At 45.9% G+C, this 14,841-nt stretch overlaps 1 protein-coding gene across 1 annotated transcript in view; it reads right to left on the bottom strand.

Annotated features, from left to right (window-relative positions):
* The window catches only part of paplna (papilin a, proteoglycan-like sulfated glycoprotein), a 174,125-nt gene that overhangs the window by 136,636 nt on the left and 22,648 nt on the right, over window positions 1-14,841 (bottom strand). Inside the window, 3 exon segments of the mRNA XM_030087215.1 lie at window positions 2,714-2,844; window positions 3,126-3,228; window positions 3,424-3,484. Of these exon segments, the coding sequence (XP_029943075.1) occupies window positions 2,714-2,844; window positions 3,126-3,228; window positions 3,424-3,484 (295 nt within the window).

Here is a 14,841-nt window from a genome sequence, read left to right as displayed (position 1 = left end):
CCAGTTATTTTAAATACGATCATAACTATAATAAATACCTCTCTAGAAAATGGCTATGTGCCACAGTCATTTAAATTCGCAGTAATCAAACCACTGCTGAAAAAACCTGATCTTGATCCTGATATTCTAGCTAACTACAGACCGATATCAAATCTGCCTTTTATTTCAAAAGTCCTGGAAAAAGTCGTGGTTAAAGAGCTTTGCCGCCACCTACAGGACAATAGTTTATTTGAGAAATGTCAGTCAGGATATAGAGCTTATCACAGCACTGAGACTGCGTTAGTTAAAGTCACTAATGACTTGCTATTGGCGGCTGACGCAGGTCTAGTCTCAGTCCTGGTTCTCTTAGACCTCAGTGCAGCTTTTGATACAATCGACCACAATATTCTCCTGCAGAGGTTAGAATGTGAGGTCGGCATCAGAGGAAAAGCCCTCTGCTGGTTCAAATCCTATTTATCTAATAGGTACCAATTTGTTCACGTTAACCAACAGCCCTCACCGTGCTCCCAGGTCAGTTATGGGGTTCCTCAAGGGTCCGTGCTCGGGCCAATTTTATTTCTGTTATATATGCTTCCTTTAGGGAACATAATTAGAAGTCACAATATCAATTTTCATTGCTATGCAGATGACACACAACTGTATTTATCTATGAAACCTGATCAAACTAATCAAATAGACAGACTCAGTGACTGTATCAGAGAAATTAAAACCTGGATGACTACGAACTATCTCCGTCTGAATCCTGGCAAAACAGAGGTCATTATACTAGGCCCCCATAAACTGAGAGAGTGTCTATCTGAACAGATTATCACCTTAGATAACGTCAGTGTATCCTCCTCCTCTACTGTCAGGAACCTCGGGGTCTTATTTGATCAGGATATCTCATTTAAAGCACACATCAACCTGGCTTGTAAAACAGCATATTTCCACTTAAGCAACATAGCTAAAATAAGAAACATTCTACCTAGAAGCGATGCAGAAAAACTCATCCATGCATTTGTTTCTACTAGACTGGACTACTGCAACTCCCTTCTCGCAGCCTGCCCAAAAAGTGCATTAAAAAACTTTCAGTTGGTTCAAAATGCGGCCGCCAGATTATTAACTGGAACTAGAAGACGTGAACACATTACTCCCGTTCTAAAATCTCTTCACTGGCTTCCTGTCGAGTTTAGAGTTAGATTTAAAATCCTTCTCCTCACTTACAAAATCCTAAATGGGATGGCTCCAACCTATCTCCAAGATGCTTTAACGCCTTATCAACCAATCAGAGCACTCCGCTCTCAAAATGCAGGGTTACTGGTGACTCCTAGAGTCTCTAAATGGACACTAGGTGGAAGAGCCTTTAGCTATCAGGCACCATTTTTATGAACCAGCTTCCAAGTGGTGTCAAAGAGGCAGACACAGTCTCCACATTTAAGGTTAGGCTCAAGACGTTTCTCTTCGATGCAGCCTATGATCAGGTCAGCTAGGGATTCTAAACCATCATTATTAAAAGCTGCCCTAGGAGCTAGAATGCTGTGGGAAGTACGGTGCACTGAGCCCTGTCCTCTAATGTCTGAATGTTCTTCCCTTTAGTCCCTTCATTGCTTTTCCCCTGCTGTCCCCCCCTTCGAGGGGGAGTCTTCTCCAGTTTCAGTTGCTGACTCCACTATTACGAGGGCCTACGAACAAGCTCCGTCCGGACCGGGAGGACACTCCTGTCGGTGCTGCCCGCGGACTGGCGTCAGTTCTACTTCTGGGATCCGTGGTTCTTGTGCTGGACCGTCCAACGGACTGTCCTCAACATAGTCCTAGGCTTTACTTCTTATTGTCTCATGCTAGCTGTTGCCAAAGCTGTCCGTCCCTGGGAGAGGGATCCCTCCATACTGTGGTTCTCCCCAAGATCTCTTCTTCTCCCACTGGGTTTCTGGAGTTTTTTCTTGCCGGATGTGAGGGTCTAAGGCGGTGGTTGCTTCGTTTTGTCTCGTTACTGAGAATTTGACATATTAACATGATGCTTATTCACTGTTTTTATTTTTACCAACCAATGTAACATCTTGAAGCCTCTGAGGCAGCTGTTGTGATACTGGGCTGTACAAAAATACATTGATTGATTGATTGATTGATTGATAAAGCCTCATTTATTTGAAGTCACGCCGTTGTCTGGACCATCTTTTGGGATATAATACTCTGCGGACGTCCAACTTCATTGGCCGGCAGCGGTGACGAGGTGTCTAGTGTTCTATTAGATATCTATGCTGTCCACTACCAATCAGACAAGCTTTAAAGGAGCAATGTCATGCAGAAGCCCAAAACACTCGACTTCACTTCACCACGCCCCTCCCCACACTGGCAACCCTCATGTTATCATCGGCCCCGGAACCAGCATAAAACTATGTTCATGAGGACCATATTTACAATACAAAGACCTGCGCTGCCCAAAGAGCCAGAGCTCCGCGGGCGGCGTCCTGGCAGGGCAGAGACCAGCCACACAGCTCGCTGTGTGCCGATTACACTGCCGACTGCTTCAACACTGTTCACAACTTTGGGTTGTTTTTTCGTTCCTATGAAAAGTGCCATATAAATAAAGTTTGATTTGATTTGACGCTGAGTGGAGCACTGCATCCCCTAGATGGGTGGAGGGGGGGGATGGAGTGCTGTGGGGGGCAGGGAGGGACCCGGACCCTCAGTTAGTCCGGGGCAGGGACGGGTGGAGGATCCAGGCCTTGCCTACCTTGCAGACTCCGTCCACACAGACGTCCCTGCGCCCGGGGTGGCAGGGCGTCCCGTCCACCACGGCACTGCGATGTCGGTAGAAGAAGTTCTCTCCTCTCGGCATGCAGTTCAGCTCACAGGGATTCTCCGCTGTCAGACAAGTTTCATCTATTTAGAACCAGAAGCACTGAAAGCAACCATTAAAAAATCAAACAACTGTCGTGAAGAGTGGCGAATGGTCCCAAGCTGCAGCGCTGGTCTTCACAGAGCTGACGGAATGCACCCTGGGTCAGAGAGCTCGGTGGGGTCAGGCCTTTTCCAAACCATTTCTCTCAATTCATGAGCAAAAGAACACTTTTAAACGAGAAATACTATTTAAAATGTAAACCGTGAACACAGTGGCGTTAAAGCCATGCACATGAGTCTCTGACCTCCATAATAAGGCAGCCACTTGTAGCGTTTTCCCTGGAAGTCAGTCCCATCAAACTGGGAACACTGCTCTTCACGGAAATCCCTCGATCCCTCCGGACAATCCTGAAAGGACGCAGGGAAGAGGTCAGAGGTCAGCAGAGCAGAAACGCTCATAGGTTCAACAGAGCCAAGCATCGACATAACGGATGACTAAAGTGCAACTGGGCTCAGGATGAGGATGTAAAACGGCCAAACGGCCACAGCAAGACAAGAGCCTGTCAATGGAAGGAAGGGGAAGAGTTTCACATCTGTGTTCACCTGAATGTTACAGGAACGGGAGGACTTCTCTGGTCCCACACAGTTGTGTCCTCCATCTGTTCTGTTAACAAAAATATACATACACATATGTATAACACACACACACATAATATACACACACACACACACACACACACACACACACACACACACACACACACACACGCGGTGTATAAAAAAGACAAGTTCCCGCCTGATACTGAAATATTCCAGTTTGATTTAAGTACCAATGAAAAATCCCCTCTTCTGCTGAATTAATTTCATAGGAGATAAGCTTCATTTCCTCTCCTCGGTGATTGAAACCACATGAAGGCGTAGTCACACATCGTGAGTGCATGTCAGTCTAAAATCACCAAAATCACCAAACACCGAAAAACAAAACACTCTTCCAACTGACCACCTCCGGATCCAAAAGAGGTTTCCTGGTTAGAAAGTCTTCAGGTCCTGGTAAACCAGCCTGGCTGGAGCGGCTGTCCTTCTCATTTCGCAATACTCACATTACATTCAGCTCTAGTGTGAATCGGAATATTTGTATTACTTTTAAACACTAATATTTATTTTTACTTTTTATGATTAATAAAGATTAGATGAAAAGCAAAACACCCAATACTGGTGATTTTATTTGAGATTCCATGTGAATGTGTGTAGAAAAAAAGCTGAACAGAGGGCCAGGTGCAGGCTTTGCTCTGGACCTGAGATTTTCCTGTTGGCTCAGTTGGGATCAGTTGGGATCAGTTGGGATCAGTTGGGATCAGCCGGGATCAGCCGGGAACGAGCAACTGGTTCAAGGCCTCCCTCTCTCCTGCACGTCACTGGGAAGAGCTGTTCTTCCACCTTTTTAGGGATGTCCCCTATACCACGTGTTTGCTAACCAAGTACATGCACTCATATGTGAGTACTTGCTGATGCCAAGTAAATAATAAAACCACAACAATTTAATTTACCATTTTTTTCAGCACGTTCCCTTAACACAAACATGTCAAGTTTAGTCTGGACGACCTATACAAGTACTGACATCAGATAAATAAAATATTTTCACAACATGCCATCACTACTGAAATGAAGCCCTGGTGGTATGTTCAAGAGGAAAACCAAAACGTTAGACACCGTCTTATATCGACAGTCAATATTACATGCAGCAGGGGATAATATAAAATTGTATTTTAATAACACTGAGCGTTAGTCACAGGTACATTAGTGTGTCCTCACCAAAACTTAATGGATTCTAAGTTAGCCCAAGACCCACCTTTCCACTAAGTTTCATTGCAATCCGTCCATTACTTTTTTCGTGATCTTGCTAACAAACCAACCAACCAACCAACAAACCCACATGATTACATAACCTCCTGGCAGAGGTAAAAATGAATACTGGATTTTCCGGATTTCAAGTCACACTTTTCCTCATGGTGAGGCTGGTCCCGCAACTTGTCCTCCAGAGCGACTTATATACGGTATGTTTTTTCCCCACACACTCAGCCAGCAGAGGGCGCTATCGGCTTGTGTGTCAATATCTGCTTCTCCTATCACTCTGGAACCTCTCAAAATACATAAAGTAACCATTAGCTTATTTGGACAACTGGGAAAGACAGAACACAAATGCCCCCAAAAGAAAATCAGATTCTGCAGACTTTAAACTGCAAGCAGTTAAATATGAATCCGTGTATCATTCGTTCAATTGATATTCAATTAAGAATCAAAAAACAAAATATTGAAAAATGAGTCGTTTTTCCTTTTTTCGTTTTTAAAATGAAAACAAATAAATGAAAATTGGTTTGTTTTTCAATATCCCGTTTGTTAAGATAGATCAAATAAAGGAAAGTTGAAATACGGCCACAGAGCAGACTTTAATGTGATTTTTCAATTTCTTCGATCTCCGTGACCCGGAAGTTCTATCGTCTGTGTTTTGGTTTTTGCCGGCGGGAAGGTGGGCGGGTCACGGGACCCTGTCGGTCAGTTTAAGGCCAGCATACACTACTATACACTACTACAGAAGGATCAGGCCGAATTTTGCCCCGATCTTCTCCTCCCGACCGAAGCCGACAAGGTCCGACTGTCGGGAGTAAGATAATGATCTCGGGTCCGATCTTCGTGTAGTGTTCGGGGGGTTCAGAGAGATGTTTTCCGGCCGGAGCCTCTCGGGAGGCGTCGGAAGGGGAGATCGTAAATAATGAACATGTTTAATATTTCTGATCGCAAATCCTGTGGAGTGTGGAGCTCTGAGAGGCGCTGATCAGCTCCGAGTAGAGCTGTCCACTCCCTCGAAATAAAGCTTCCTGATTGGCTGGTGCTGCTGCTTTAAAAAAAATCCCCTCTCAGCTGCCAGAGATGGAGACATATTATGACAGTGAAAGAGAAAAGTCAGAACTCCTAAACTCAGCAGTGCAGAAAGTGAGAGATTAATCCTCAATACCTGGATCGCTCCAGGATAAACTGTATTTCCTCCATTCAGACCCAAACTCCGATCTGCTCATTCATCTGCATCGCCAGTCCTGCAATAATCCCGATGTTTGAATTCATGTCCACTATTAACCATCATGGAAAAAAAAAACAACTTTCCCTGCCTTCAGAGAGACGAGCGACGCATAATGAAATTTACCTAATCGCTTAAGAGCAGTAGCAGACTCTGACAAAGCTACTTTTTTAAATCACCACATATCTTAAATCATTCTTTTTGTCCCCAGATTGGATAGTTTACACCAGAATAAAATCTCGTTGAGCTTTGATTAGGTAAATTTCATCATGCGTCGCTCTTCTCTCTGAAGGCACGGAGTCAGGATATTAAAGTTGTTTTTTTTTTTTTCATTTTTTTTTTTCCTCATTCTTCCGTGATGGTTAATGTCGGACTTGCGATGCAGATCGGAGTTTGGGTCTGAATGGAGGGAATACAGTTTATCCAGGAGCGATCCAGTTATTGAGGATTAACTTTCTTCACTGCTGAGTTTAGGAGTTCTGACTTTTCTCTTTCACTGTCATATAGTCAATATATATCACATATGTCTCCATCTCTGACAGCTGAGAGGGAATTTTTTTTTTTTAAGCAGCAGCACCAGCCAATCAGGAAGCTTTATTTCGAGGGAGTGGACAGCTCTACTCGGAGCTGATCAGCGCCTCTCAGAGCTCCACACTCCACAGGATTTGCAATCAGAAATATTAAACATGCTCATTATCGATGATCTCCCCTTCCGACGCCTCCCGAGAGGCTCCGACTGGAAAAAATCTCTCTGAACACACCGCACACTACACGAAGATCGGACCGAACTCCCGACAGTCGGACCTTGTCGGCTTCGGCCGGGAAGAGAAGATCGGGATTCTGTAGTGTGTGCTGGCCTTAAACTGACCCACAGGTTGACGTGACCCGCCCACCTTCCCGCCGACAGAAACGAAAACACAGACGATAGAACTTCCGGGTCACGGAGATCGAAGAAATTGAAAAATCACATTAAAGTCTGTTCTGTGGCCGCATTTCAACTTTCCTTTATTTGATCTGTCTTAACAAACGGGATATTGAAAAACAAACCAATTTTCATTTGTTTGTTTTCATTTTAAAAACAAAAAAAGGAAAAACGACTCATTTTTCAATATTTTGTTTTTCGATTCTTAATTGAATATCAATTGAACGAATGATACACGGATTAATATGCAGCCGAAAATTGCAATCGAGCAGCAGAGAGAAAGTTTGGAGTGTGAGAGAAACTTGTGAGGGACTGGCGAAAAGTGGAGGATACGCCGAGTGCAAGGAAGAAAACAAAAAAGCTAGATGGCCACAACTGGAGGAACGACCTGAACAACGTGCTGCCGGGAGACGCCTGTCCACAGTGCAGTTACGTCTCCACGGCCAGGTAGTTGCCATGGCAATGAATATGAACGGTTTTACGGGAGGACCTTCTTGGTGTTTCCGCTTCACGCCACGCCACCGCCTCTCTATCAGAGCACGGACAACCGTGTCGCAAAAACTGTAAGCAGACTTCGAAGCCAAGATCAACAGTTTCCGTGAGTTTCTTAAAAAGGAAGTGACGGAGCACAACGCGACGCCGGATCACATTGTTCACATGGACGAAGTCCGCCTCACGTTTGACATCCCGATGGGCCGAAGTGTCGCGGAGAAAGGCGAAAAGAGCGTGAGCATCATAACAACCGGTCATGAGAAATCACACTTCACAGTAGTGCTGGCATGTTGTGGAGATGGATCGAACTGCCACCAATGGTCATCTTGAAACCAGGCCACAAATCCAATCGCCGCAGCTGTCGTGGCCGTGAATGAGAAAGGGCGGATGGATCAAGTTATGATGAACTTTTGGCTAACAAAGTGCTATGCTAAGCATCCGGATGGCTTCTTCAAAACACGCAAAGCCTTGCTTGTGATGGACAGAATGCATGCACACATCCCTCCACAGCTGAAAGAGACATGAAAGGTTCTCAGCACCATCCCCGCCGTCCTCCCTGGAGGCTGAACTAAAGCACTGCAGCCACTCCACATCTCGGTGAACCGGTGTTTTCAGGCAGTTTGGCGTCAGCTGTGGGAGCAGTGGATGACAGACGGAGAACACAGCTTCACGGCAACCGGGAGGACGAGCCATGCAACTTTCATGGAAGTCATTGAATCAATCGACCAACCATGAACTTCAGTGACAGCCGAAACCGTACTGTCAGGATTCAGAAAGAGCGGAATAATACCTGGAACCGATGCCGAGTCTGGTGACGGCCACGCAGAAGGAAGTGCCGCGCACGTTACTTCCAGAGTTGGCGGAGTTGTTCAGAAGTGACACGGAGGATAAAGAATTAAATGGATTTGGTGAGGATTTTGAGTGAGGTCAAGAGTTTTGTGAACTACTAATGTACTTGTTTGAGTCCTGTTGTGTAGTTATCTGAATAACTGCTAACACGTTATGCTAACGTCCCACCTGTACCTGCCCACGTCACCTTAACAGACGTTTGTTTAGCCTGTTGTTCAAGTTTATTATTACCTTCGCCAAGGAGGTTATGTAATCACGTCGGTTTGTTGGTTGGTTGGTTGGTTTGTTAGCAACATTACGGAAAAAGTAATGGACGGAATCCAATGAAACTTAGTGGAAAGGCGGGTCTCGGGCTAAATTAGCATCAATTAAATTTTGGTGATGATCCGGATCACTGTCTGGATCCAGGAATTTTTTAAAGGATTCTTTATCATTGAGAGATAGGGAGTCTTTCACATAGTTGGGCACGGCTGCCGACAGTGGGTCTGTGCGGCACGTGTGCACCACACGCCGCATGCCGCGCCGCGCCGCGCCGCTCCGTGCTGCGCACCACACACTGCAGCGCGCTGCACGCCGCGCCGCACCGCTCCGTGCTGCGCACCACACACTGCAGCGCGCTGCACGCCGTGCCGCACTGCACCGCGCTGCGCACCACATGCTGCAGCGCTCCGCACGCCGTGCCGCACTGCACCGCGCTGCGCACCACACGCCACGCCGCTCCGCACGCCGCGCTGTACGCCGCGCCGCACCGCACCGCGCTGCGCACCACACGCTGCAGCGCTCCGCAGCACTCGGCTCCGATCACAATGTTGTTTTATTTTTAGGGCTGCCACAAACGATTATTTTGGTAGTCGACTAATCACCGATTATTTTTTCGATTAGTCGACTAATCGCATCATATATAAATGAAAGTAAAACAGTTTATGGCACCACCATGAAGCTGCTCTTATATAGCCACAATTAGATTTCAGCTTTAAGTGTTTAAGGTATATACTAACTAAAAATAAAGATAATTCAGATGAGAGTTCATTAAACCTTTATTGAAATATGCAACAAACACTTGTTTAACTGTGTACCATAAAGCGCAAATACTTGAGTAAAATAAGGAAAAGGCACTTGCCTAAACAACACATAAATAAATCCATCATGTTAATTTTTTATTCCTTAATTTGTGTTTAGCATCAAGCATCAACATTGAGGCAGGCTCCTGTAACTACGGAATTATTGAAGTTTTCGTCTCACTGACTCAAATTAAACAAAAGTGCATTTTGTGTTCAGTGCTCAACTGTATCCAACTTTATTCCACTCTGACTCTACATAACCCCAAACTCCACAGGGCTCTGGTTCACCGCCAGGACAGTCAGCATTTCTACATGTTGGAGACAGGCTGCTCTCTCTGGGAGCAGATGTTCTGCTGCAGAGAGAATCTGCTCCGACGGGGTGAAGCTCTGAAACATAACGGTAGAAAACATCAGCAACATCACTTCTTATTAAAACACATCACTGTTAGAACGTTACAGAAAACATGAAATATGTGCAAAAGGCAGCTGATGAATCAAACCGTCACCGCTAATGTTAACAGCTATGAGTAAATAGCAAGTTAGCCCTCTATGCTAATAGTATTATTGTTATTAGCTTACCGAGACGACGGTCAATCATGGTTGTCCCGAGCCACGACGTGCTTCCATTTCGGCTGCTCATCCATCGCAGCTGTGCTGCCGTGGAAGGCCGGTTCTGTCCTGCAGATGCTGCACTGCACTTTTCTCTGAGGTTTTCTTGTCATGCTCCCACACTTCGGAGCTCCGCTGCCGCCGGGCGGCCATGACACCAGTCTGGTGTCGTCGCGGCTGACACGGCTGCGCATGTGTCAAATACAGAAAGGCAGACGCGGCAGTGGAAGGTGCCACGGCAGTTTTGAGACAGAAACAATAATAAAAAAAAAACCGACTCGTCGACTATTAAATTAGATGTCGATTTTAATAGTCGACATAATCGTGATTAATCGACCAATCGTGGCAGCCCTGTTTATTATATATGGTGTTCTTATTGTTGTTGGAGACTGATTTCACCTGTGGCGGAGGTCTGTGCCAAATTCTAGTTATTGCTATTTTCAATTCAATTCAATTCAGCTTTATTTATGAAGTGCCAGTTACAACATGGTGGTTTCAGACACTTTTACAGAGAAACCCAACAGATCCACATGAGCAGCGTCAGGACTGTGGAAAGGAACAACTCCCTTTTAACAGGAAGAAACCTTTGCAGAACCAGGCTCAGAGGAGGAGAACCCTGCAGAACCAGGCTCAGAGGAGGACCCTGCAGAACCAGGCTCAGAGGAGGAGAACCCTGCAGAACCAGGCTCAGAGGAGGACCCTGCAGAACCAGGCTCAGAGGAGGAGAACCCTGCAGAACCAGGCTCAGAGGAGGACCCTGCAGAACCAGGCTCAGAGGAGAACCCTGCAGAACCAGGCTCAGAGGAGAACCCTGCAGAACCAGGCTCAGAGGAGAACCCTGTAGAACCAGGCTCAGTGGAGAACCCTGTAGAACCAGGCTCAGAGGAGAACCCTGCAGAACCAGGCTCAGAGGAGAACCCTGCAGAACCAGGCTCAGAGGAGGACCCTGCAGAACCAGGCTCAGAGGAGAACCCTGCAGAACCAGGCTCAGTGGAGAACCCTGTAGAACCAGGCTCAGAGGAGAACCCTGCAGAACCAGGCTCAGAGGAGAACCCTGCAGAACCAGGCTCAGAGGAGAACCCTGCAGAACCAGGCTCAGAGGAGAACCCTGCAGAACCAGGCTCAGAGGAGAACCCTGCAGAACCAGGCTCAGAGGAGAACCCTGCAGAACCAGGCTCAGAGGAGGACCCTGCAGAACCAGGCTCAGAGGAGAACCCTGCAGAACCAGGCTCAGAGGAGAACCCTGCAGAACCAGGCTCAGAGGAGGAGAACCCTGTAGAACCAGGCTCAGAGGAGAACCCTGCAGAACCAGGCTCAGAGGAGAACCCTGCAGAACCAGGCTCAGAGGAGAACCCTGCAGAACCAGGCTCAGAGGAGGACCCTGCAGAACCAGGCTCAGAGGTGGTCTTCCTGCTGTCCCGGTTGGGGTGAGGGGACAGACAGGTTCTTGTCTCTACATACAGTTCATATATAAACTCAGGGTCCAGAGGCCACAGGAGGAACCATCATCAGTGACATGTAGCAATACAATGAAATCACACTGAAACGAGAGAAGGAGCAGAGCTGGGAGCCGGTTCCACAGGGTAGAACCCGGGGTTCAGTAAACCTTCCACCCACTGGGTCCGGGTTACTACACTTTATATGTTCAAGATAAAATGTCTGTTTTTGCTGTCTGATAAGAAAACATTTCTCCTGAAAAATGTGACTTATACCTGGGTTTCCGTTATCCGGTAATTACCCGACTTTGACCAGTAAAATCTGCCGAAGTCCGACATATTTTAACACCACTGGTCAAAATGTCTGGTGAAAAACATTCCATCCAAGCCCAATTTTTGTTTGAATATTCCCTCCAAGCAAAAATTGAAATCAAAAAGGCAATTTCCAGGTCATTTTATTAAAAAAACAACAACAATAAAACCCCGAATTTTATCTTTTATGAATAAGCCTGGTCTACCGTGTGTGGAAATAAGCTTTTTTTTTTTTCCAGGCGGAACTAAGCTTGTAACAGTGTTTCATTACTCCGACAAAGTGCGCAGCACAACAACAATACAGGGAGACACGTGGAAACAGGCGAAACTTAATGACTTTTTCAATAAACAAAATAGTTGAGAGGAGAAAGGGTCAGAGCCCTGTGGAGCCAGATTTCAGAGTCGCTGTCCAGGTGCGGATCCTGACTGTCGTTATTCGGGAGCTGTCTGGGACGCCGCTAGCCTCGTAAACCAGACCCGCTCACTCCTCATCCACATTTGGATTTGGAGTGAAGCTCAGTCTGGATAGGAGCCCATAGAAACTTCCAGCAGGGGGCGTCGGTTACTCCTTTGACTGACAACGCACTTCAGCCAATCAGCGCTTCAAAACAAATACGTCATCAAAATGCGTTCGCTTCTCTAAGGATTAGCGTTAGCTCATTAGCTCTAGCTTCCTTACACGCAAAGACATGCGAAAACACCTTTTCCTGTTAGAAACTCACCAGGCGCAGACTCTTGCTTGATTGTTGTAATTCTTGGTATTTTGGCTGTAACTTTACTGATTGCAGCTTTCAGACGATGGTTAAAGTCCGTCATCTCCAATACGCGCAGCGATAGCGTCACTTCCGGTTTAGCCACCGGAATTCGCCAAAAAAATTTGAAAACAAAATGGATGGGACAGCTAAAGTCAAGAACAGTGACAAACACAACTGAACAAACTAACACCTGCTACTCTTCTCCCACAATCCTCTATGACAGATCAGATGAATTAATAGCCATCAACTTACGTCGTGTTTCCACTGGACACGTTTAACGCAACTGTATTCACGCAACAAATGACACCGCGCCGCACTAGACGGCAAGTTTTATCGCTGGTGTGTGAATTCATTCGTGTGACCAAATCGTGCTGTGCTAGACGCTCGAGTTTCATTGCTGGTACAAATATGCAAAACAAAACATCCTGCAGAAACACGACACCCGTCCTCATCGCTGTTGGCGGTTTTTGCTCTTTTTTGTTTTTATGACTGTTTTTACTGTTCACCCCTTTTATGAATATTAAAAGTGCTTTTACACACGAAGATTGACATTGAAATGGCTCCGACTGCCACCATCACTGCTCTGTATTTGGCATGGGGAAGTCAGCTGCAGCTGGAGGCGCCGGCATCGCTTCTGGATGGCTGCTGCCCTCCGGAGGCGGTCTGAGCTCGGTGAGTTCCACCGTCTGCAGGAGCTGCGCCTGGACGGCCGGTTCCAGCGCTGCTTCAGGCCGACGTTGATTCCGCCTGAAGCGGTGAACAAATGAAATCGCGCACGCCGCTCGCCTTGGCATCGCGCCGACTGTTTTGCGTGGTCGGAGCCCTGCTGCCCTCCGTCAGCACGTCCGTGAAGACCTCCACGCTGACAGGCTGTCCTGGCGCCAATTAATTGAATTGAATAAATTGAAAAGTTCAACTATTTCAACTCCAGCGACGAGCGTCCAACAATGAAGCGGTGTTTTTGCTGGAAACGCTCGCCGTCAGCTGCATTGTCGGTTGCCGTCTGCTGCCCGCCACTCAAGATTGAGCGACAATCGCCTCATTACATTTACTTTGTATGTAATGTCATTGAGCGAAACATTCGCGTTCCGTCCGGTGGAATCATGGCGTTACTCTCAGGCAGTCAGTATGGATTCAGAACTAACCGATCAGCTTCACAGGCTTGTCACTGCAACTTTTTTTTTATCATTTTAGATTATGGAGATTTGTTTTATAAGGATGCTACCACTCAATGTCTTTGCAAGATAGACAGTCTTTATCATGCTTCCCTAAGATTCATAACAAACTGTAAAGCCGAAACCCATCATCGTGACTTATGTTCTTGTAGGGCTGGACGATATGGCCAAAAATGTTATCATGATAAAGTTCATAATTTCGGTTGAAACAATATCATTCCGATATCGATATAAATAATACAAAAGCCTCAGAAAAACTGTTAAAGGTGCATTAAAGAGTTTTACAACCTTAAAAATACTTATTTTCCACCATAAATATGTTCCACATTTTGAATGCTGTGTCCAATGAGCCCTGACAGATTCATCACCAGAACCTCTAACAGGCTAAACTGTCTCTTGAAAGTCACAGTGCCGGTCCGGCTCCACAGTTTTTGGGGGAGAATTTGAAAGCAATGACGTAATGCGCGCTCCGGCTGGATAAGTTTCATTTTGTCCGCCGTTACTCCGCCAGATGCTTAGTGAGCAACAGCTGAGCAGGATCTTCCAGGAAGTCAGAACAGACTGGCTTCTAGCACTGCAGCTCCACACAGACTCCACCAGGGAGAGACACTGACATTTTTACCTGAGCACTACTAAAAGAGCGAGGAAGGAGTTCCTCTCCTCCGTGCACGCGAGCCACAGGCACGAGTTTTTCACTAAGCTGCATTACGCCCAAGGCCTGCAGGGGGCGCTGTTTCGCATAAAACGTGCAAACTCCTTAATGCACCTTTAAGAATCATGTACATGATGTACTACCTGTTAAACTAGAAATTATCTATCCAGGAAGCTCCTCCAGTATAAAATTTTAGAAATAAAAACTACAATAAATTAAATGTTTACCTTTTATTTAAGAAATATGAAATCACTGTCAAATAAACGTAAGTTTCACCTTTTTCAATATAAATAGCTTTAACTTCACACTTAAATACAGTTATGTTGTTGTTATAGATTCAAACAAAGGTGCTTCAACCAGGAAGAAAAATAAAAGTGCTCAGAAATACTAAGGTTAAGTACAGAATTACGTAAGGTTGTGGTGATTATGGTGACACTGCAGCGAATCCCTGTACTGTTTTTTTTTTCTTTTTAAATGGTATTTGTCTTCACTGTTGCAGCATCTTGTAAATTGTAGGCGGTCCCTGAACCCCGCAGCACCACAGCTGCTCATATAAATCAATATTGTTTCTGCTGCTTGATAGACAGACACTTAATAAAAATGAGCTTGTAGCATATCGTCCAGCTCACAGCGATGGGATGGAGGCGCCCTTTGTATGTTACTGACGTTTTGTCAAAGAGTTATT

Source organism: Salarias fasciatus, unplaced genomic scaffold (assembly GCF_902148845.1).
Source record: "Salarias fasciatus unplaced genomic scaffold, fSalaFa1.1, whole genome shotgun sequence".
Taxonomy (NCBI): Eukaryota; Metazoa; Chordata; class Actinopteri; order Blenniiformes; family Blenniidae; genus Salarias; species Salarias fasciatus.
This window is presented reverse-complemented; position numbering and strand designations above follow the sequence as displayed.